Consider the following 24,794-nt stretch of genomic DNA (forward strand, 5'->3'; position numbering starts at 1 on the left):
TACATATACCACAATTTTATAGTAGAATTATGGGTGTTTTAAAATAATTTCTAAAATGTTTATCTGCAATAAATATAAATGGAAAAAGAAATCTTTTCAAATAGAAATATATGAGAAAGTTTGTCAGAGACTATTTCTTGTGTGTATGCCTCTATATATTTATGCATATACATTTTAATTGTTTTTGCTAGTAGTTTCTTTTAAGTTTGCTCGCTTTGTTAAAGATCTTACTTCTTGTTTTCACCAAAGCTGTGTTTATTTTCTCAATCCTCAAATGTTTGTAATTTTGCAGTGGTTGGTTAGTTGAAATGGAAAAAGATACAGCTCATGACCACCTTTCCTTTCCCCGTCAACATTAGCTTTTACCATATAATTTCCTTTTATCACTTTGGTCAAGAGGAGGGGCAGAAAATTTTGAGTTGGAGTATCATTCAGAGACTACTCATTTCTGCCTTCTATCTCACAGCCCCTCACACACCCAAGGGATCTAGGATCAGAAAGGCAAACTTCTGTCACCTTTTTGGGTCCACTTTCTCCACCTGCATCACTGCGTGGCACAGACATAGGTAATAACTGCTTTTATTCCCTCAGATCTTTGTACCTGAATATCCTACTGGTCCAACCTATAAAGAAAAGATTCTAGGGAAAAAATTCTAGGAATGTGGCTTTTTATTATAGATGGCACAAATATGGGATGGATAAAAAACATTCTTTTATTGATTGGATTAGAACCTCACTAATATTAAAGAATGTGACCATTGTAGTTCAGCATTTACGGAATGTTATTTTCTCTTACTATGCTATGATTTTTCCTTTATGTTATCAAAATATAGAAAAGGAATTTGGGGGGTTAAAATATTTTATATTTGGGTCTAATGTTTTACATATTATCAATCTTCAAGCATTCTGTAATAGAAAAGACTGATTTTCCTTAGGAAAGTAGAAAACGTGAATAATCAAATTTAGAACGTTTTGGAAATTAAAAAAAGTGTTAAGGAATATAGTTAAATGTGTAATTTGTTTTCCATATTTCCTGTTTCTTGGATATCATCTTTTCATACTCATTAATATAAGAAGAAAGGCAAATCTAAAATATCTCTATTTAATCATTTTTATATTGATCTATGTTAATATATTGAATCTTTTATGGGTATTAATTAAAGACTGCCTGTCGACAAATTTTATTTTCACATAGGCTTCTCTGGCAACTAGAGGATTATTTCTAAAATTTTAAAATATATAGAATCATTTGGGATTAAAAATATAGGTGTCTGGGGTCTAATAGGTTTTTATTCAGAACATCTCTCATGAGACATGGAAATCTGGAATGTTAACCAATTTGCAGTGTTAACCCTCAAGAATTCTTTTAGAAATGGTATATGGGATAAAGTTTGGGGAACGCTATAGTAGAGTCATGTTATAGTTGAAAAAACTACACAATGTATTTATCTATTCAGGCCAAGAAATTGTTATTTCAAACTGATATTGAATTACTATTCAAACAATTATAAGAACTTTTTAGTATTTATATGTATATATATGTCTATATATATGAGTCATATATATATAAGTCAAGATATTTATACTTTTGCAGAATTTCAAAAACAGCATTTTTGATTTTTTGAATAGTATTAAAAGTGTCTCAATAATTTGATATGGTATTACTTTGCCTAACATTTGTGTATGTATGTTGAACATTTTGAGCTAAAATGAATAAGACTTAGCCTGCTTAATTTATTGGTAGATTTAAAAAAATTCTTTCTATATTTTCTAATAATCATGGCCATAATTACCAGAGTATAAATGACTTTAGTAGAAATATTGAAAGTTTTTCATTTCTTATATAAATCAGGCTCGGTTTACATGATTTAGGCACTCGAAGGAGTCAGTAAACACATACACACACACACATACCTCTTAATCCTGATGTGTTTCTATAGACTGACATTTTAATTTTTCTTTAGACAGATCAAAGTTTTAATGCAAAATATATATCTTTTTTTACTTTAGAGATGAATGACCAGGAAGTGACTTATTCTAGCCTGACATTTCTTCCATCACCTTCAGAGTCACAAAATAGATTAAGACCTGGTGGTACTCAAAAGCCTGGCAAGACTGATGAAAAAGGTATATGTTTTAAGCATCTAGAGTCCACTGTCTCTTACGGATTCTCAAACTTTTGACATTCGAAATAAAGAGCTTCTATCTAGGAATTCCCTGGTGGCATAGCTGGTTGAGTGTCCGGCATTGTGACTGTGGTGGCCCCCAGTCACTGCTGTGGCACAGGTTTGATCCCTGGCCCGGGAACTTCCACATGCTGCAGGCCCAGCACTGCCCCTTCCCCCCAAAAAAATTCCTATCTATACTCTGGGTTCTTTACTGGTAATATGAAACCACATGATCTTTAATGGTCTTTTTTTTTTTTTTTTAAGTTTTTCAGAATGGAGAAATTAATGAATTCTTTTAAATTTGAGAAGGTAGTAGAATGATTTCATTCAAATTTGGTCAAGAGAAATTAGTGAGGCCTTTAAAAGTAAAGGACAGACTAGAGTCTCAAGAAAACATTACATTTCCTAGAAAAGTAAGTCTTACGGAATGTTGAAGAAATGAAAAATGTGTTAGAAACAATGTTTTCATTCAGGCAAAAGATATTTAAGGTGTCTTAAATATTTACCAAACCTTGACGGCAATGAAGAAACAAAAACGTTCGAATTAAAAGGGGCATTCTAATTTTTCCATTCTCTTTCTACCTTCAAGTATTGTTACTAGCTTTAAAATGAGACTAATTTTTACTGTTCTAATGTAATGTCCATCAGAGATAAAATTTTCCAGTATGGGGGACCTTAAAAGTCAGAGGATAACTAGAGCATTGCTAGAGGGAAAAAAAAAAAAAAAAAAAACTGATGAAAAAGAAAGAAAAGTAGATTTCTAGAAAGTATTTTAAGGCTGAGCGCCAGTCACATTTGCAGCTTCAGAACATCCATTGTTGGCTACCAGTTTCTCAAGAGTATTGCCTTGGCGTTCCTATCATGGCTCAGCAGTTAACAAACTTGACTAGTATCCATGAGGATGTGGGTTCTATCCCTGGCCTCACTCAGTGGGTTAAGGATCTGGCATTGCCATGAGCTGTGGTATAGGTCATTGATGAGGCTCAGATCCCGAGTTGCTGTGGCTGTGGTGTAGGCCGAGAGCTACAGCTCCAATTTGACCCCTAGCCTGGGAACCTCCATATGCTGTGAGTGCGGTCCTAAAAACACACACACACACACACAAAAAAAAAAAAAAAAGAATATTTCCTGCTTTTACCCTCCTCTTCATGATTTCTTCATGATTAGTTGTAATCAAAGCAAGAAGGGATGAATTTTTAAAACCTTATAGGACTATTCTTGTGTGTAGGATTTATACCGTGGTGTTTGTCAGTCAGAAATCTGAAACTTTAAAACTGTAATTACTAGATTGTAAATTAAAACCCTTTGTATGATGTATTTTTGTACAATTTCTAGAGAAAATTTTTTTCTCTGTTTTGTCTTTTTTGTTGTTGTTGCTATTTCTTGGGCCGCTCCCCTGGCATATGGAGGTTCCCAGGCTAGGGGTTGAATCAGAGCTGTAGCCACCGGCCTACGCCAGAGCCACAGCAACGTGGGATCCGAGGCGCGTCTGCAACCTACACCACAGCTTACGGCGATGCCGGATCATTAACCCACTGAGCAAGGGACCGAACCCGCAACCTCATGGTTCCTAGTCGGATTCGTTAACCACTGCGCCACGACGGGAACTCCTTTTCTCTGTTTTAAATGATGTCTAGGTTAAGGTTAGTAGTGAGCCAGTCTCTATCCCTAAAGATCTTTTTTTTTGGGGGGGGGTTATATCTCAGTATTTATTGTACTATTCTTTTTACTTTTCTCTCTTTTGAATATGTTTCATAATAAGTAAGAGAAAAGACTATTAAAAAATACCCAAGAGAGTTCCCGTCGTGGTGCAGTGGTTAATGAATCCGACTAGGAACCATGAGGTTGCGGGTTCAATCACCGGCCTTGCTCAGTCGGTTAAGGATCTGGCGTTGCCATGAGCTGTGGTGTAGGTTGCAGACGTGGCTCGGATCCCGCTTTGCTGAGGCTCTGGCATAGGCTGGTGGCTACAGCTCCGATTCGACCCCTAGCCTGGGAACCTCCATATGCAGCGGGAAGCGGCCCTAGAAAAGGCAAAAAGACCAAAAACAAAAACAAAAAAACCAAGAAGACAGACGAGGTTTGGATTTCCCTTACATTTATTTCCAAATTACTACAATCATAGGTTATCATTGTCAAAATACATATTTCTGATTCTGGAGCAGATCTTGTGCACAGTGGTCTTGTCAAGGGTTTTAAAGATGTAGAAAGGAGAAACGAGCAAAGACTGCAACTTCCAAATCAATCGTAATTAGTTTAGACCCTCTAATCTGCACAAATACAGTAGAATTATTGTACTCAACAAGGAGCAATTCTAACATAGTGTTAGCAAGAGAACAGCAGGAAGCCCGAGTGGTGTACTATTTAAGCAGCAGAATGGGAAAATCTACTCAATAGTTGGTAATAGCATATATGGAAAAAAGAATGGATATGTTTATATACGTATAGCTGATTCCCTTTGCTGTGCACCTGGAACTAATACAACGTTTTAAGATTGTAAGTCAACTATACTCCAATTTAAAAAAAGGTGCAGCAGCAGCGGGAAGAACGGCGTTCCATGCAGAGGGAGCGGGATTGGGAAGTCATAGAAAGGGCTTCAGTTGTGCCTAACGATCATTTTCTTCTTTCTTTAAAGAGTTTTCAGTGCTCTGGCATCGCATTGCAGTGATTCTTGGGATCCTCTGTTTCCTTCTGTTGGTAACAGTTATAGTGTTGGGGACAAAGAGTGAGTAACTGAAATACATCCTTCAAGTCTGAGTAACCACTAATTACTAATTGTAGTTAATAATAACACTAATTGTGTAATTGTGTGAGTACGGCTTACTGAAGTAACTACTAATTGTGTAGATTTCTTTTTTTTTCTTTTTTTCTTTTTTTTATCTTTTTGACTTTTCTGGGCCGTTCCCGCGGCATGTGGAGGTTCCCAAGCTAGCGGTCGAATCAGAGCTGTAGCCGCTGGCCTACACCAGAGACACAGCAACGCGAGATCCGAGCCTCCTCTCTAACCTACACCACAGCTCCTTGCAATGCTGGATCCTTAACCCGCTGAGCAAGGCCACAACCCCATGGTTCCTAGTCGGATTTGTTGACCACTGTGCCACAATGGGAACTGGTAATTGTGCAGATATTAATCAAGGGACTATCTCAGGTGGCTCTTTATTTCCTTCTCTTTTCTTTTTATGGCTGTTTCTGTGGCATATGGAAGTTCTCCAGCTAGGGGTTGAATCAGAGCTGCAGCTGAGGCCTATGCCACAGCCACAGCAACACCAGATCGGAGCTGCATGTGTGACCTACACAGCAGCTTGCAGCAATGCTGGATCTTTAAACCACTGAGCAAGGCCACATCTTCATGGAGACTATGTCAGGTTCTTAACCCACTGAGCCGCAGTGGGAACTCCCCAGGTGGCTCTTTCTTGGTGATTTTTCCTCAGACGTAATCACACTGTCATTTACGTTTTATTTACCTATTAAAATGTCTCTGAGGCTGTAATGAGCCCTTTCGTTCTCTATGAGACATGGTAACGTTCCTTCTGATACAGACCTTAGTATATTAGTCCCCTGCTTTTCCATGGGGGATACTTTAAGACCTGCAACAGATGCCTGAAATTGCAGATAGCACTGACTCCTGTATACACTATGCTTTTTTCCTATGCATACATACCTATGATAAAGTTTAGTTTATATTTAGCCCCAGTAAGAGAATATCCGAATTACCAGCATCACTACTCTTGCACTTTTGGGACCATTATTAAGTGAGATAGGGGTTACTTGGATGCAAGCCCTGCACATCTCCAAGTCATCTGATAATGGCTGCTAAGTGACAAAGGAATCATTCCCCTTCCTGGGCAGGAAAAAAGAGATGCTGCAAGATTTCATCATCATACTCAGACCAGCATGCAATTTAAAACTTTTGAATTATTTACTTCTGGAATTTTCCATTTAATATTTTCACACTGCGGTTGACAGGATAATTGAAACTGTAGATGGTAAAACCACAGATAAGGGGGAACTACTATAATATTTCACCATCTAAATTTAGATTTCTGTGAATCCCAGCTACATATTCTTTGAGAAACAACTGCCAAAAGAAATGATGACTTTCTTTTAACTTTTTCTAAGTCTATAATGAGGAAATGGTTGGAGATCCCTGGTGGCTCAGCACATTAAGGATTTGGCATCATCACTGCTGTGGTTCAGGCCACAGCGTGGGTTTGAGCCCTGGCCTGGAAACTTCTGCAGCCTCCAGGCATGGCCTAAAATACATAAAATACATAAAATAATAATAAAAAAGTAAATGGTCTAATAAAAAGATTGATTCTCTGCATGGATGGTAGATGATCTTTAATTCAACCTTTACCTTTCATTTGAATTACTAATATGTAACACTCAGGTAAAATAATGTATTTGGATCTTCCTCTCTTTTCTCCTATGGATATTCCATCCACTCCTGTGATTTTAGTGCTCTTTCTTCAGGTTGCTTACAGTAGATGTTCATACCCAGAAGATGTGTTGCTAAATGTTGACTGATTTTTCCTTTGGTACTTAGTTGTACGTGACGTACTAACTGTTAAAAACTGAACCGACTGTTAAGATGTTAGCATCATAATTTTATTCAGAAATCTTTATTTGTTCTACACTTAGGTGGCTAATAGCGAGAAATTTGATGTTTCAATTTATATGGTCAAGTTATTGAGATATTACTTCCTAAATGTCAAATTACTAATTAAAGTAATGAAATGGGTTGGTTGTCAAAGTGAGATTCTTTGTTTTCCTGTTCTAAATTTCAACATTTATGCATTATGCATACTTTAAAAATTATATCTATGCTCTTAATTTTAGCTTTCCAGTATATTCAAGAGAAACATCAACAGGAGGAAATTCTACGAAACCTCACGCAAAAGTACCACCTTATGCAAAATGAGAGCTACTTAAAAGAGCAAGTTTTGCCAAATAATACTTTAGAATATAGCATTCTCTACAATCAGAAAGAGGAATGTTACAGAAAAATGGATATCTTTTCAAAGTCTTTGCAAAATACAGGTATGGAGGAAATCTTGAAGGAAAAATCGCACAGTTTTCCATCACTTCTTCTCCTTCCAAAAGCTTTGAGGTTTAATAAACAGGCTATGTTCTATGCCAGTGATCCAGGTCTGCTAGACAACTTTTAACTTGTGCCTCTTAGATGTAATATAGGTATTTGGGTTTGCTTATTTCAAATATAGTATTGGGACCCCAGGAGTCATGTTTGGATTAGTAGAATCCAAGTTTCCCAAAACTCAATGGCAGCTCTCGCCTTCCTGCTGCTCTCAGAAGGTGAGACAGTATGTCAGCACTTCTGAACATTTGGATCATTTTGGACCTATGGGCAAATTAGATACTCCAACTTTGTTACTGACATGAAATATGGAAAATATCAGTAAAAATATACTCAGGCTAAAATGAGCACAAGACCTTTTATTTGGAAGCTGTTGTAAAGAGAATTGTGTGTGTATTTCCATTCTGCATTGACTTGAGATATTTGGTCTTTTTGTGATCCCTGCCATACATCTGCAAGATCTGCTGTAGTGTTGATGTTTGTGCAACTATGTGTGATGATACAATTAAAAACATCCAAGAGATAAGAATATTAAATCTCATACAATAAACTCTGTCATCATGCATAATGATGGAATGAATCGGCCTGGTTAATCAACAACTACTAAATATTTGCTTAGCATTTACAAAGAGATTTTGCACATTTAATACCATTTAGGGATGGCAGTTAGTAGAAATGTACTGTCTCTGTTAGTGAGGAATCAATAATATTTTAATTTGGTGTATTATATAATATACGTGAAAAGAAAAAAATTCCAAAGGATAATTTTAATTTTCTGTAGAAGACATTCTAGGATCTTTTTAAAAAATTTAATTGTATTATTTTAAAAACGGCTTTTTTTATCAGTATTTTTATTACTTAACGAATTTGATTACATTTATAGGTGTACAACAATCATCACAACCAAATTTTACAGCATGTCCATCCCAAACCCTCAGTGCATCCCCCCACCCCCCAAACTGTTTCATTTGGAAACCATAAGTTTTTCAAAGTCTGTGAGTCAGTAACTGTTCTTCAAAGAAGTTCATTGTGTCTTTTTTTTAGATTCCACATGGAAGTGATAGCATTTGATGTTGGTGTCTCATTATCTGACTGACTTCACTTAGCATGGTAATTTCTACGTCCATCCATGTGGCTACAAATGCCACATTATTTCTTTCCTTTTAATGGCTGAGTAATATTCCATTGTGTATATTTACCACATCTTCTCTATCCACTCCTTTGTTGATGGACATTTAGGTTGTTTTCATGTCTTGGCTATCGAAAATAGTACTGCAATGAACATTGGAGTACATGTGTCTTTTTGAGTCATGGTTTTCTCTGGATAGATGACCAGGAGTGGAATTGCTGGATCAAATGGTAGTTTTATTTTTAGTTTTCTGAGTAATCTCCATACTGTTTTTCCACAGTAGTTGCACCAGTTTACATTCCCACCAGCAGTTTAATAGGGTTCCTTTTTCTCCACACCCTCTCCAGCACTTATTGTCTGTAGACTTTTGGATGATGGCCATTCTGGCCAGTGTAAAGTCAGCACCTCATAGTGGTTTTGATTTACATTTCTCTAATAATGAGTGATGTTGAACATCTTTTCATGTATTTTTTGGCCATCTGTATGTCTTCTTTGGAGAATTGTCTGTCTAGATCTTTTGCCCATTTTTTGATGGGCTTGTTTCTTTGATATTGAGCTGTAGGAGGTGTTTATAAATATTGGATATTAATCCCTTGTCAGTTGATTCATTTGCAAAGCTTTTCTCCCATTCTGTGGGTTGTCTTTTCATTTTGTTTAGGGTTTCCTTTGCTGTGCTGAAACTTTTAAGTTTCATTAAGTCCCATTTGTTTGTTTTTGTTGTTATTGTCATTACTCTAAGAAGTGGATCTGAGAAGATGTTGCTGTCGTTTATGTCGGAGAGTGTTTGGCCTATGTTTTCCTCTAAGAGTTTTATAGTATCTGGTCTTATATCTAGGTCTTTAATCCATTTTGAGTTTATTTTTGTGCATGGTGTTAGGGAGTATGCTAATTTCATTCTTTTCCATGTGGCTGTCCAGTTTTCCCAGCACCACTTATTGAACAGGCTATCCTTTCTCCATTGTATATTCTTGCCTCCTTTGTCATAGATTAGTTGGCTGTAGGTGCGTGGGTTTAATTCTGGGCTTTCCATCCTATTCTACTGACCTATATGTCTGTCTTTGTGCTAGTACCATATGGTTTTGATGACTATTGCTTTGAAGTATAGTCTGAAGTCCGGGAGCCTGATTCCTCCAGCTCCATTTTTCTTTTTCAGGATATCTTTGGCTATTCTGGGTCTTTTGTACTTCCAAACAAAATATTTTTAAGACATTTTGTTCTAGTTCTGCGACAAATGTCCTTGGTAATTTTATAGGGATTGCGTTGAATCTGTAGATTGCCTTGGGTATATAGTCATTTTTGGTAATATTTACTCTTCTAATCCAAGAGCATGGTGTGTCTTTCCATCTGTTTGTGTCATCTTTGATTTCTATCATCAGTGTCTTATAGTTTTCAGAGTACAGGTCTTAAAAACAGCTTTATTAAGGTACTATTAATATGCAAAAAGTTGTGCATAATTAGTGTATGCAATATGATGAGCTTGGACACATGTGTATATGTGTAAAACCATTCACAATTAGGATAAGAGACATAACTTTCTACTCCAAAAGTTTTCTCATGTCCCTTTTTTATTTGTGGTAAGAACACTTAAGTGAGTTCTACCCTTTTAACAAATATTTAAGTGCACAGTTCAGTATTGTTAATTACAGGCACTATGTTGCACAGTGGGCTTTTAGAAGTTATTCAGCTTGCATAACCGAAACTGTATACCCATTGAATAACAACTCATTTTCCCTCCCGCAGCAACTGCCTTTCTACTTTATCTTTGACTGCTTTTCATAGCTCGTATAAGAGGAATCATGCAGTATTTGCTCTTTGTCATCAGCTTATGTCACTTAACATAATTGTCCTCAAGTTTCATCCATACCATTACATATGGCTGTATTTCCTTATTAAGGGTGAATAATATTCTATTGTATGAACATACCACATTTTTTTCATCTATTGCTGGACATTTGGGTTGTTTCCATTTCTTGACTATTGTGAATAGTGCTGCAGTGAATATGGGAGTGCAGGTAGCTCTTGGCATTCCATAATTTGATGAACCTCACATTACAATTATTGACAGCTGTTAAGATTGTATTGAGTTATGGAGGGATGATCAGTATTTTTATCTGCTTTACAGAATACTGGATGAAAAGAAGTTTAATGTTTCATATTATATATTGTAGGCCATCTCAATGAAGGCCACTTGAGCTCTTGGAGAGGAAACTTTTATTACTTTACCACCAAAAATCAAGACTGGAACAAATGTAAAGAGACTTGCGAAAATTATGCTTCATCTCTGTTGAAGATAGATGATAAAGATGAACTGGTATTATGGACTGTTACATGTTTTTTTTTAATCCTCTTGGCCTTTAAACTTACTCCTTGGACTGAGAACATGGGGGAGTCTGGAAAGTGGAGCCTTTAGTTATTTTTTGTGTTATGTCTGTTGAATTAACCAAAAGTGTATAGTTAAGAGTCTCCCCCTCCCATCCCCAAAGATTTTCCTAGTGAAATATTTTTGGTCTTTTGTTCCATCAAGCTCAGTACTTAAGAGTCAAAACCTAAGAACATGAAGACTGTAACACAGAGAGCCCCATCTCCTGGTGGGTGGAATAGAAGTTGTCTCTTGAAGATTGCAGTTGAAGGTCTCAGTGTGACGTTCATCAAAATCCCTAGTAAATGTTACCCTCTTGGTGAATGCTCTTCTCAAATACTGTCCTGTTTTCTATAAAATAAAAGATGAAAAAAATTAAGAAAACTCTTCCAGGAGACCCTGCCTGCTAATAGGCAGGTGATCTTGCTACTTACTAAGCATTCAATACATGTTATCAATCATGATGACCATTATTATTTCCAAAGAAACTCCTTTGAAGATGCAGTTTGGGTCCTTGCAATCATATACTTTTCTTAGGACTCTCTGCAGGAGAACCCCTCACAGAGAAGCATGACTTTCCTTTGATGAAGTGTTCAACCTTTTGGTAACTTGTAGCCTGGAATGAGCAGTTATTTTAACTTATAAGGTGGCAGCAAAGAACCCAAAGGCAACACAGTCTAGTAGTTATTATTGGGAATCCTGGAGCCAGACTGCTTGGGATCAAATCCAGTTCTGCTGCTTATTAGCTGGGTGACCTGGAGTAAATTGCTTAATCTCTCTAGTCCTCAGTTTTCCCACATGGAAAATATACATAATAATGAGAAACATAAAAGTGGTAACAGCTTTACAGATCAGCTTCATATGATTTTCATTGCATCTGTAGGTAACATTTACTTGACCAGTATTTGTTTATATTATATCAATATATATATCTTTCAAGAAGAATTGTAAAAAGAGAAAATACAGTGATGGTAATATCAGTATATTTTTAATGTATTACTAGTAATAACTGTCCACACACATAAAAACTGTTCACACAGAGAAATGTTTGCCATGATCCATCTGAAACTTCTACTTATCATTCAGGAAAACAACATGAAATTTATATGCAAGTCTAATAGATGTTTTAAATCATAACATAAAAGAATTCATGATATCAAGTCATAAAATAATTTTTTATGTTTGTTGCAGTAACACAGTTAAATTTAAATCTACCCAATAGAAACATATTGTAAATCCGTTAGAAATATATTTGGTCATTTAATCAGACATTATGTACGATGTCACTTTGATCTCTTACATTTTCTCACGTAGTAAATATTTCTAAGTATTAAATACTTCCCCTTTCCCCTTCACCCCCTTCAACTAATGAAGCAAATGCTTTCTCTTATAAAGCCGAAGGCTCTAATGTGACATGTCTCTACAATCATTCATTATTTTAATAAATTTGTTTTAATGATTCCTTTTTTCACTTGGAATATGTAATGATTGTTTTTCTTTATCCTTACATTTTTCTGGAGCATGATTTTGAATGGTTTCATAAAGTGTCATAATTATTTAACAACTCTCCTATTTGTTAGCTGTTTAAGATTTAAAATTTTTCTACACTTTAAATAACCTCTGAAACTGGCAGCCATTTTTAATGTAAATAAATAACCTACTAGGAGAAAATTTCTTTGGGAAATGAAAATACAGGGATTCAGGGGAGGTTGTTTTTTTTTAGGAAGGCAGGATGAAATATGATGTAGAAATTAACAGACCACTGTTCAGAGAAATAGTGGGATCTTTTACCTGTCTTTATTTTCATTCATCTGACAGATGGGAATTTAAGTCACATCTGTTTTGTTTCCTTTACATAGATTTTCCTTCAGTCCCAGATTTACCGAAATTTCTACTGGATTGGATTATCATTTAATGAAATGGAAAGTAAATGGAAATGGATTGGCAATAGCACACTTTATGGACTGTAAGTTTCTGCGCTGCATTCAAACTCTAATACAGGTGTTGGGTTGGAAAGAGCACATTTAAAAAGAATTTTCTCTTACTTTGCATAGCTTAACTCATTTTCAAGTAGAGGTCATTAGTATGAATAAGGAGAGTGATTAAGAAAATGTTTTAGGAAGTATAGTTAAAAAGGAAGAGAAGTGTTGTACAGAGTTATTATTAATAAAAAATTTATGATTCTCAGAAGTACATGTTATGAGGTGTACAAAAGAAAACAAAATCATAAGGTAAGATTGTACAAAGTAATTGGGTTATTCTGACTTAGTCATAGTGATCCTTCATACAACCACAAATGAGTGTTTTGAGTATCCCCCAAATTCATTTGAATCTCATGTATATTATTATTTTATATTAATTATAAATTTAAAGAAATATGAGTTCAAGCATACAAGTGTGCACGCCCATAAACACACACACACACGTCACTTTAGTCCTCCTAAGTGTGTATTTTGTAAACTCTACATTTATTATAATGTACTGTTAAACAGTTCAATGCTTTTTAAAAATCTTAACTGTTACTTTTCTTTGATTCTAGGAGAACTCTAACATTTTCAAATCTTCTAGTTATTCGTATTTACAGGCTATTTTTTTTTTCTTTCTTTCTTTTTTTTTTTGGTCTTTTTAGGGCCGCACCCATGGCATATGGAGTTTCCCAGGCTAAGGGTCTAATTGGAGCTGTAGCCACCAGCCTGTGCCAGAGCCACAGCAATGCAGGATCCAAGCCACATCTGTGACCTAACCACAGCTCACAGCAATGTTGTATCCTTAACCGACCGAGCAAGGTCAGGAATCGAACCCGCAACCTCATGGTTCCTAGTCGAATTCGTTAACCACTGAGCCACGATAGGAACTGTTTCCATTTCTTGAAAGACATTAAACATACTCATTTTATGTTTGGTATCTGACAATTTATTTATTTATTCATTCATTCATTCATTTACATTCACATTTATTTTTAATTCCTAATTTCTTTATACAGTAGAGACATTCTTTTTTATATATAATGATTTTATTTTTTCTATTATACTTGGTTTACAGTGTTCTGCCAATTTTTTACTATACAGCAAAGTGACCCAGTCACACATACATACATACATTATTTTTCTCACATTATCCTCCACCATGCTCCACCACAAGTGACTATATATAGTTCCCAGTGCTCTACAGCAGGATCTCATTGATTATCCATTCTGAAGACAATAGTTCACATCTATTAACCCCAGATTCCCAGTCCATTCCACTCCCTGCCCCTCCCCCTTGGCAACCACAAGTCTGTTCTCCAAGTCCATGAATTTATTTTCTGTGAAAAGGTTCATTTGTGCCATATATTAGATTTCAGATATAAGTGATATCATATGGTATTTGTCTTTCTCTTTCTGACTTACTTCATTCAATATGAGAGTCTCTAGTTCCATCCGTGTTGTTGCAAATGGTATTACTTTTTTCTTTTTTATGGCTGGGTAGTATTCCATACACCACATCTTCCTAATCCAATCACCTGTCAATGGACATTTGGGTTGTTTCCATGTCTTGGCTATTGTGAATAGTGCTGTAGTGAACATATGGGTGCATGTGTCTTTTTCAAGGAAAGTTTTGTCTGGATATATGCTCAAGAGTGGGATTGCTGGATCATATGGTAGTTCTATGTATAGTTTTCTGAGGTACCTCCATACTGTTTTCCATAGTGGTTGTACCAATTTATCTTCCCACCAACAGTGTAGGAGGGTTTCCTTTTCTCCACACCCCCTCCAACATTTGTTATTTGTGGGCTTATTAGTGACGGCCATTCAGGCTAGTATGAGGTGGTACCTCATAGTAGTTTTGATTTGCACTTCTCTCATAATCAGTGATGTTGAGCATTTTTTCATGTGCTTATTGGCCATCTGTATATCTTCTTTGGAGAAATGTCTATTCAGGTTTTTGCCCATTTTTCAACTGGGTCATTGGTTTTTTTTCGCTGTTGAGTTGTATAAGTTGTTTGTATTTTAGAGATTAAGCCCTTGTGAGTTGCGTAATTTGAAACCATTTTCTCCCATTCCATACATTGTCTTTTTTTTTTTTTTTTTTTTGTCTTTTCTAGGGCTGCACCCGAGGCATATGGAGGTTCCCAGGCTAGGGGTCTAATCGGAGCTGTAGCCGCCAGCCTATGCCAGAACCACAGCAATGCGGGATCTGGGCCAAGTCTGTGAACCACACCACAGCTCATGGCAATGCCGGATCCTTAACCCACTGATTGAGGCCAGGGACTGAATCTGCAACCTCATGGTTCCTAGTCAGATTTGTTAACCACTGAGCCACGAGGGGAACTCTGTGTCTTTTTTTTTTTTTTTTTTTAATGGTTTCATTTGCTGTGCAAAAGCTTGTCAGTTTGATTAGGTCTCACTTGTTTATTTTTGCTTTTATTTCTGCTGCCTTGGGAGACTGACCTAAGAAAATATTTGTTAAGTTGATGTCAGAGAATGTTTTGCCTATGTTCTTTTCTAGGAGTTTGATGGTGTCTTGACTTACATTTAAGTCTTTAAGCCATTTTGAGTTTATTTTTGTGCATGGTGTGAGGGAGTATTCTAGATTCATTGATTTACATGCAGCTGTCCAGTTTTCCCAGCATCACTTGGGATGTAAGTGTCTGGGTTTATTTCTGGGTTCTCTAGTCTGTTCCATTGGTTGTATGTCTTTTTTTTTTTTTTTTTTTTTGGTATGCGTACCACACTGTCTTGATGACTGTGGCTTTGTAATATTGCCTGAAGTCTGGGAGAGTTTTGCCTCCTGCTTGGTTTTTGTTCTTCAGGATTGCTTTGGCAATTCTGGGTCTTTTATATTTCCATATAAGTTTTTGGATTGTTTGTTGTAGTTGTGTGAAAAATGTCATGGGTCATTTGATAGGGATTGCATTGACTCTGTAGATTGCTTTGGGTAGTATGGCCATTTTTATGATATTAATTCTTCCAACCCAGGAGCATGGAATATTTTTCCATTTCTTTGAATCCTCTTTAATTTCCTCGATGAATGTTTCATAGTTCTCAGCATATAAGTCTTTCACCTCCTTGGTCAGGTTTATTCCTAGGTATTTAATTTTTTTGGGTGTGATTTTAAAAGGTATTGTATTTTTATATTCCTATTCTAATATTTCACTGTTAGTATACAGAAATGCAACCGATTTCTGAGTGTCAATCTTGTATCCTGCTACTTTGCTGAATTTGTGGATCAGTTCAAGTAGTTTTTGTGTGGAGTCTTTAGGGTTTTTGTATCCTTAGTATCAGGTCATCTGCATACAGTGACAATTTTACTTCTTCTCTTCCAATTTGAATACCCTTTTATTTCTTTTGTTTGTCTGATTTCTATGGTTAGCACTTCCAATACTGTGTTGAATAAAAGTGGTGTGAGTGAGCATCCTTGTCTTGTTCCAGATTTTAGTGGGAAGGCTCAGCTTTTCTCCATTGAGGATTATATTGGCTGTGGTTTGTCATAAATGGCTTTTATTATGTTAAGGTATGTTCTCTCTATACCCACTTTGGTAAGAGTTTTGATCATGAATGGATGTTGGACTTTGTCAAATGCTTTTTCTGCATCTATTGAGATGATCATGTGGTTTTTGACTTTTCTTTTGTTAGTGAGGTGTATGACGTTGATTGATTTGCATATGTTGAACCATCCTTGTGCACCTGGGATGAAGCCCACCTGGTCGTGGTGTATGATCTTTTTTTATATGTTGTTGGATTCGGTTGGCTAAAATTTTGCTGAGAATCTTTGTGTCTATATTCATCAAATATATTGGCCTATACTTTTTCTTTTTTGGTAGTATCCTTGTTTGGTTTTGATATTGGGGTGATGTTGGCTTCATAGAATGTCTTTGGAGTGTTCCATCTTCTTCAACCTTTTAGAAAAGTTTAAGAAGGATGGGTATAAGTTCTTCTTTGTAGGTTTGGTAGAATTCACCTGTGACGCCATCTGGTCCTGGACTTTTGTTTGTGGGAGTGTTTTTATTACATATTCAATTTCATTTCTAGTGATCAGTCTGTTAAGTTGATCTATTTCTTCTTGATTTGGTTTTGGTGGACTGTATGTCTCTAGAAAGTTGTCCATTTATTCTAGGTTGTCAAATTTGTTGGCATACAATTGTTCATAGTATCCTGTTATGGTTTTTTATATTTTTTCACTATCCATTGTGATTTCTCCTTTTTCATTTCTGTGTTGTTTATTTGGGTTTTTTCTCTACTCTTCTTGGTGAGTCTGGTCAGAGTTTTGTCAATTTTGTTTACCCTTTCAAAGATCCACTCTTGGTTTTATTGATTTCCTATCTGGTCTTTATGATTTCCTTTCTTCTGGTGATTTTAGGTTTTGTTTGTTCTTCTTTTTCTCATTCATTTAGGTGGTTGGTTATGTTGTTGACTTGAGATTTTTCTTCTTTGAGGAAGGCCTGTGTCACTATGAACTTCTCTCTAAGCAGCACTTTTGCGAATCCCATAGATTTTGAATGGTTGTGTCTTCTTTATCATTTGTCTTGAGCTATTTTTTAATTTCATTTTTGATTTCCTCAGTGACCCATTGGTTTTTTAGTAGCATGTTGTTAAGTCTCCATGTAGTTTTTTTTTTTTTTTTCTCATTTCTTTTCCTGTAGTTGATTTCTAGTTTCACGCCATTGTGGTCAGAGAAGATACTTGAAATAATTTCTATACTCTTAAATTTTGTGCCCCAATATGTGGCCAATCTTTGAGAATGTTCCATGTGCACTTGAGAAGAATGTATATTCTGATTTTTTTTGGATGTAATGTACTGAAAATGTCAATGAAGTCTAACTTTTCTATTGTGTTATTTAGGATCTCTGATTTTCTGTCTAGAGGATCTGTCCTTTGATATGAGTGGGGTGTTAAAGTTTCCAACTATTATTGTATTCCCATCAATTTCTCCATTTATGTCTGCTAGCATTTGTTGTATGTATCTGGATGCTCTTATATTGGGGGCATATATATACTGATGATTATAATATCCTCTTGTTGAATGGATCCTTTTATCTTACATAGTGTCCTTCTTTGTCTGTCTTTATAGTTTTAATTTTAAAGTCTATTTTGTCTGATGTGAGTATTGCAACTCCTACTTTCCTGTTTTGTCCATTAGCATGAAATATCTTTCCCCATCCCCTCACTTTCAATCTATATGTGTCCTTTGCCCTAAGGTGAGTCTCTTGTAGAAAGCATATTGTAGGCTCTTGCATTTTTTCCAATCTGCCACTGTGTGTCTTTTGATTGGAGCATTCAGTCTTCTGACATTTAAATTAATTATTGATAAATACATATTTACTGCCATTTTAAACCTTGTTTTCCAGTTGATTCTATGTTTCTCCTTCCTTTCTTTTTTTGGTTAGATGATTTTTATTTATTTTATGCTTGCGTACTTTTCTTTTTAGTTTTTGTGGATGTAATTTTTTTTTGATTTGTGGTTTCCCTGTTTTTCAAGTATGTTAACCCCTGCTTATATCTTCTTGCTTTAGCCTGAGAGTCATATAGGCTCAATCACAGTATTTTTTTAAAAAAATCTAGATTTTCTTACTTTTCTTCCCCACATTTTATGATCTTGAAGTCCTTTTTAACATCTTCAGGTATGTCCTTTTGCTGTTCCTTATGTTTATTGTCACTTTTTTCTTTCCCCTTTTAGATCTGTATACTGGCTTATTTAAGCAATTGCTTTCCAATTGTGATTTCCTACATCCTATTTCTTCTTACTTCTTTTTTATTTAAAGAAGCCCTTTCAGTATTTCTTTTGGAATGGGTTTAGTATCGTTGTACTCTTTGAGCTTTTGTTTGTTGGAGAAATTCTTTATTTCGCCTCTATTTTATTTTTATTTATTTATTTATTTATTTGTCTTTTTGCTATTTCTTTGGGCCGCTCCCGCGGCATATGGAGGTTCCCAGGCTAGGGGTCGAATCGGAGCTGTAGCCACTGGCCTACGCCAGAGCCACAGCAACGCAGGATCTGAGCCGTGTCTGCAACCTACACCACAGCTCACGGCCACGCCGGATCGTTAACCCACTGAGCAAGGGCAGGGACCGAACCCGCAACCTCATGGATCCTAGTCGGATTCGTTAACCACTGCGCCACAACAGGAACTCCTTGCCTCTATTTTAGATAATATTCTTGCTGGGTAGAGTATTCTAGGTTGCAGATTTTTTCCTTTTAGAACTTTGAATATATCTTGCCACTCTCTTCTGGCCTGTAGCGTTTCTGTAGAGAAATCAGCTGATAGCCTTATGGGGGGTTCGCTTATAATTTTCACTTTGTGTTTCTCTTGTTACCTTTAGAATCCTCTCTTTAATTTTTTCATTTTTATTATAATATGTCTTGGTGTGGGCCTATTTGGGTTCAAACTGTTTGGGGCCCTCTGTGCTTCCTGTATTTCAATATCTGTTTTTCTTTAGATTTGGAAAGTTTTCAGACATAATTTCTTCAAATATATTTTACTCCCCTTTTCTTTTTCTTCTCCTTCTTAAATTCCATTATGCATAAATTGACCTGCTTTATATTATCCCATAGATCTCTTACATATATTGCTTTAATGTTTTTTTATTTGATTCTCTGTCTGCTGTCCTGATTTCCATTATTCTATCTTCAAAGTCACTAATTTGTTCCTCTGCATTATTCATTCTGCTCTTTAGTGCCTTTAGCTCAGTTTGCATCTCTGCAAATGAATTTTGTAATTTTTCTTGGTTCCTCCTTATATTTTCTAATTCCTTTCTAATGTAATCTGCATTATTGTTTATATCTGCTTTTAATTCCTTCATATTCACCCTTAATTCCATCAGTATTTTCACTATCTCCCTTTTGAACTCAGTGTCTGTTAGACTGCAGAGGTCTGTTTCATTGTTTCTTGCTTCAGGTGAATTCTCCTGTTCTTTTAACTGGAAGTGGTTCCTGAGCTTCTACGTTTTGCTTATATTTTTCTTTTTCTGTGAGTTTAGCGAAGCCAAACTGTAGTCTTGGAGGGCTACTTCTATGCAAGATTGCCCCTTTGAATTTTTGGGGGGTTACTATTTATTTTTGGTGTAGGAGTTTGGATATTTGCTGTCTCTTTCTTCAGTGTGTTCAGGCTTTATCCCCATGGTGCTGAGTGTGTTTCTAGGAAGAACAAGGCAGTGGGTAAGGCTAGTAGTCAGTGCCTGGTTGATGGGTTCTTGACAGTAGCAAGGATCTGCCAGAAGGTGGTGCAGGCTACTTCTGGTTGCAGGGCCCTGGAAAGTGGTAATAAGCCTCAGGCAGATTCTGCCAAATGCCAGAAGCATTTGGCATTGGCAGTGGCAGGTGTTTGAGTTCCCAAGTGAGAGCAACAACAGATGGTTTTCTGTCACAGTGCCCTCCTCTGTGGTGGCCTCTTAGGTGATTGGGGCCATAAATGGTGCCTGTTCACAGACCCCTAGTGCTGGAAGGCCACACCCACCTCTGAAGTCAGAGATAAATGTGGTGGTTTGCCCCACCACCTGTAGACCACACAAGAAGCACGCTTTCCTGCTTAGCCCATGCTGGAGGTGCTGCACAGGCTGCTCCTAGTTGCAGGGTCCTGGGAAGTGACAGTGATCAAGCATGTGTGGGCACTGCCTGGAGTGTTTGGCAGTGGCAGCAGCAGGGTGGGTGTGTTCTCAGGGGAGTGAGAGCAACAACGGGTGATAGTCAGTTGTACTGCCCTCTTTTATGCCAACCTGAGGTGACTGGGGCCACAGGTGGAACCTGTTAACAGACCCCTAGTGGTGGCAGGCCATTCCTTCCTCTGGTTTCTGAGATGATTGCTGTGGTTTGTCCCCACTGCCTATAGATCATGCAAGAGGCACTGCAGGTATCTGATAATTTAAAAAGTTGACCTTTTATGGGTCTAACTTATTATTTCTACAGGCTTCTATTCATGAGCCATTGTATTTGCAGTGTTTAGTGATTTTATTTTACTTTTTTGAGTTGCTGTGAAAATTATTCAAGAACTGTGATGAAGGTGCCTTCCTCAAGAAAGAACTTGCTTTCATTGGATGCCTTAGAGCACTGTGAATCTAAGCACTTTTTAATTTTAAATTTGAGCCCTGCAGGTATTGTAGTTCTGGGCTGCAAACCTACAAGAGATACTATGCAGGAAATGGCCTTGATATAATCTTAGCCCATGAGTACATTTTCAGGCAAACAATCTCAGAGGTCACAAAACAAAAAGGTCATGGGCCAAAATAAGAGGCTCAAATCACACAGTTAACTGAATCAATTGAAAACCAGAGTGCTTGAGTTCTCTGGTGGCTCAGAGAGTGAAGGAGCTGGTGTTGTCACTGCTGTGGCAAAGGTTTGATCCCTTGTCCAGGAAGTTCCACCTGCCTGGGGTGGGGCCAGCAAACAAACAAACAAAACCCCACATAGCTCTATGCAAAGGGAAAGAAATGGAATAGCTTATTACATTTGGATGGGACGGGACAATTCGTCACAATGAGGATGAGAGGCAAAGGGGTGAAAGGATCACATGAATCCTGAGTTACGCCTTCTTCATATGGCCAGGCTCTGCTGCATTACCCTACTCTGATGTTGATGTGTGTTTCTAGGACAATACTTAAAGTTTGAGTAAGGGTGTCCCACAGACAGAAAGTTCTTATGGCTAGCATACACATTATCTCTATTTGGTGGATACAGGGGCATGTAATCCTGGTCAGAGCTGTAGATTTCCACTTAAGCTGATGAAAAGTTATGGATTTTATTTGAGTTTCTTAGGCAGAGGGCCAGGATGAGTGTCACCAATGGGTGGCAAACTCAAGACCTCATGAATGTTGAGTATCTGTGTGCATCATGTACGTTTGATGTATGTTATAGTTCTCACCTACTCCACCACTTTGCTGAAATATTTTTCAATGAATTTTCATGTTTCAGTTAATAACTATTAGCTATGGGGTGAGGAAGGAAAAGAAATAAAACACATAAAAACATCAATTATACAACTTCATCTCTGACTATATAATATTCCAATTCTTTCTTCTCTTTATATGCACATCAGATCTAGTTATCAGTGTCACAGAAATTCAGTTCCTCTCCTTTTAATCTCTCATTTTTATTGAAATAATGGACATATGAAAGCAGGCTGCTCTATCATGATCCCAACATAGCAATATTGCCTTCTGATAAAAAAAATTACCCATGGGGAACAAAATGGGAGATTATGGGTGTGATCAAGAGGGTATTATTCTATTTACTAGGCTAGACCAGAAGAAAATCTTTTAATGATGAAGTTCTGGTTAATATTTCCATATTCCAGATCTTTAGGAAATTGAGTTATAAATATGATTTATGTTATTGGAGGCTCCAGAATTAACAGTTGGCCATGTATATTTTATATTTTCCAGTAATTTGGCGATACAGAATTTTTCTTCTGGGAGAGGAGAATGTGCACTTTTAAGCTCAACAAGAATATCAAATATTAGTTGCTCTAATACCTACAGTTGTATCTGTAAGAAAATTATTGATTTCTTCAATTGACACTGAGAAGAAAAGGTGAAATGAAATTTTGTTGGTTTTTTTGGTCATTGGTTTCCTATAATAATTTGTGGTTAGTTGCAAATGAATGTTTTTGACTGCAGGATTCAGGCCATTGTGGAAATAAAGATTAGCTTGAAGAGGAAGAAATTGCTCTTTTGCACTATGTTTTAAGACAGCAGATGCCACCTGTCTTCTTGGGGAAGAGAGAATCATTTTGTCTTTGGAGAGCAGTTACCCTTCTCTGGAATGGCCTTGAGGAATTACCCTCTTTTCTCCTGAAACCTCCATAGAACCAATTAGGGAACTCTGGTAAATAGCCTGGAGCTTTTCCTTATCAGTAGGATAAATCATTTTAATAGACTGTGGCTTTGAGAGATCACAATTAATAAATAAAAAAATGATGATCTTCCCTCCAATCCCATCTAAATTTTAACTCCATTAAAAAACATTTTTTCTATAATTTTTAATTTACTGCATACTTGAAACAATAGTATAGGGAACTTTCACATACCCTTTACTTATAGTTACCATTTGTTTATTATATTTTACTCTATTTGCATGTGATAGTATTTATTCCTCTCTCTGTCTCTCCTTGCTGATTCATTTGGTAATAAATTCAGGACATTATGTCCCTTTGTCTAAATATGTCACAAGAACAGTACAGTTGTCAAAATTGATACAGTACTACGATTTCATCTATAGCCTATACTCAGATTTCCTCAACTGTCCCTGTAACGTCATTTATACTTGTTTTTCCTCTTTGTTCAGGTACAATTAGGTGTGCTGTTAAGGAAACTAAAGTTGTCTCCTTTAATCTATGACAGTTCTTCACAATTTCTTTGTCTTTTTTGACCTCGACATTTTAAAAATCAACTTTATCGTGTTATTCATGTAATAAAATGCTCTCATTTTAAGTCATGAGGTTAACAGGTTTTAAACAAAAATACGTTTTTCAAACATCATTGAATCAAGACACGGAACGTCTCCATCACTTTCAAAAGTTCCTTTCTCCCTCTCCGCACCCACTTGGTCTCAGGCAACCAGTGATAAAGCTTGCTGTGACTATAAATTAATTTCACCTCCTGTGTTACAGAATTTTGTACATCATGCATCTTTTGTATATGGCTTGTTTTTTTTTTTTTTTTTTTTTTGCTTAGCATGTTTCTGAAATTAACCCATGTTCTTTCATGTATTAGAATTCATTCTTTATTGTTATTGAGTAGTACTCCATTGTATGGATATATCACAATTTGCTTATCCACGTTTGGACATTTGATGTGTTTTTAATTTTTGGCTGTTATGAATAAATCTACCATGAATGTTTATGTGCAAATCTAGTTCTGGATGTGATTTCATTTCTTTTTAACTAAATATATAGGAGTTTGAGTTCTGTGGTAAGTTCGTGTTTAATTTTATATAAGAAACTTCTAGATTGTTTTCCAGTGTGGTTGTATCATTTTACTTTCTCAGTAGCAACATATGAGAATTTCAGTTACCCCATATCATGGCCAGTACTTGATCTTGTCTGTCTCTTCCTTCCTTCCATGGCCTGATCAGACTCAGATATGTGATACTAGTTGCAATTATGACCTACCCCACAACTACAGCAGCAGGGCCAGATCCCTTAACCCACTGTGCCTGGCCAGGGATCCAACCTGCATCCTGGCACTGCAGAGACTTTGCTGATCCCATTGTGCATGGCAGGAACTCCTCTTTCTTTGTTGGACTTGTCTCTCTTATTGTGGAGTTGTAAGTGTTTTTTAACACAATTTGGAAACAATTTTTTTGTTAAGTGTATATTGTACAGATTTGTAGGTATATGTTTTAAAATGTTGATAAGCCTAATTTAATCTTTTTAAATTCTTCTGACAACATCAAGATCACAGAGATTTTTCTCCTGTTTGCTTCTAGAACTTTTAGAGTTTTAACTTATATGTTTGGCTCATACCCATTTCAAGTTAATTTTTGTGTGCTATAGATATCCAGTTTTTTTACACTATTTGGTCAAAGACTTTCCTTTGCTTTGAATTACTTTGGTACCTTTGTAGAAAATTAACTGACCATATCTATGTGGGTCTATTTTTGGACTCTTTTCTACCTCATTGATCTATATGTCTATTCTTGCAGTAATTCCATACTGTCTCAATTACTGTAGCTTTTCAGTAAGCCTTAGAATCAGATATGCCAATTCTCCAAATCTGCTTTTTCAAAAGTATATTGGCTATTTTGGAATCTCATTTTCTCAAAATTTCTTCAACCATGCCTAATGGGACTTTGACGGGAATTTGTATTGAATCTGTAGAATTCAATTGGCAGAATTGGTATCTTAAAAGTATTACATATTAGAATTCGTTAACATGATTTATCTTTCTATTTAGTTAGGTCTTTCATTTCTCTCAGTAATGTGAATTTCAGGATATAGGTCTTATGTATAGCATGTTAAATTTATATTTCTTGGTGCTATTGTAAATGGCATTAACATTTTTCAAATTGTTTGTTGTTAGCTTATAGAAATAAAATAGGTTTTTGTAAATTGGCGTCATATCATCTTGTTAA

The 24,794-nt window shown here is 36.3% G+C and overlaps 1 protein-coding gene across 2 annotated transcripts; it reads left to right on the plus strand.

Annotated features, from left to right (window-relative positions):
- Positions 1-299: 299 nt before the first annotated feature.
- On the plus strand, positions 300-24,105 carry LOC125131223 (killer cell lectin-like receptor 2). Of its 2 annotated transcripts, XM_047787546.1 has the most exons (7): positions 306-566; positions 2,011-2,127; positions 4,804-4,893; positions 7,008-7,208; positions 10,561-10,703; positions 12,611-12,717; positions 22,106-24,105. In XM_047787546.1, exons 2-7 carry the CDS (start codon positions 2,013-2,015, stop codon positions 22,236-22,238), a joined length of 789 nt encoding a protein of 262 aa, XP_047643502.1. In that variant the 5' UTR covers positions 306-566; positions 2,011-2,012; the 3' UTR covers positions 22,239-24,105. The 2 variants fall into 2 exon arrangements, with proteins under 2 accessions (XP_047643503.1, XP_047643502.1); XM_047787547.1 differs by lacking the exon at positions 4,804-4,893 and having other exon boundaries at positions 300-566.
- The last annotated feature ends 689 nt before the right edge of the window (positions 24,106-24,794 follow it).

The sequence above is a fragment of the Phacochoerus africanus genome, chromosome 7 (assembly GCF_016906955.1).
Source record: "Phacochoerus africanus isolate WHEZ1 chromosome 7, ROS_Pafr_v1, whole genome shotgun sequence".
Classification (NCBI taxonomy): Eukaryota; Metazoa; Chordata; class Mammalia; order Artiodactyla; family Suidae; genus Phacochoerus; species Phacochoerus africanus.

Bases quoted from the DNA above. Each gene is read 5' to 3' on its own strand.
- LOC125131223 (XM_047787546.1), top strand. From the start codon at position 2,013: ATGAATGACCAGGAAGTGACTTATTCTAGCCTGACATTTCTTCCATCA. The intron at 4,894-7,007 runs GTGAGTAACTGA...TCTTAATTTTAG, and splicing joins TATAGTGTTGGGGACAAAGA to CTTTCCAGTATATTCAAGAG. The intron at 7,209-10,560 runs GTATGGAGGAAA...TATATATTGTAG, and splicing joins AAAGTCTTTGCAAAATACAG to GCCATCTCAATGAAGGCCAC.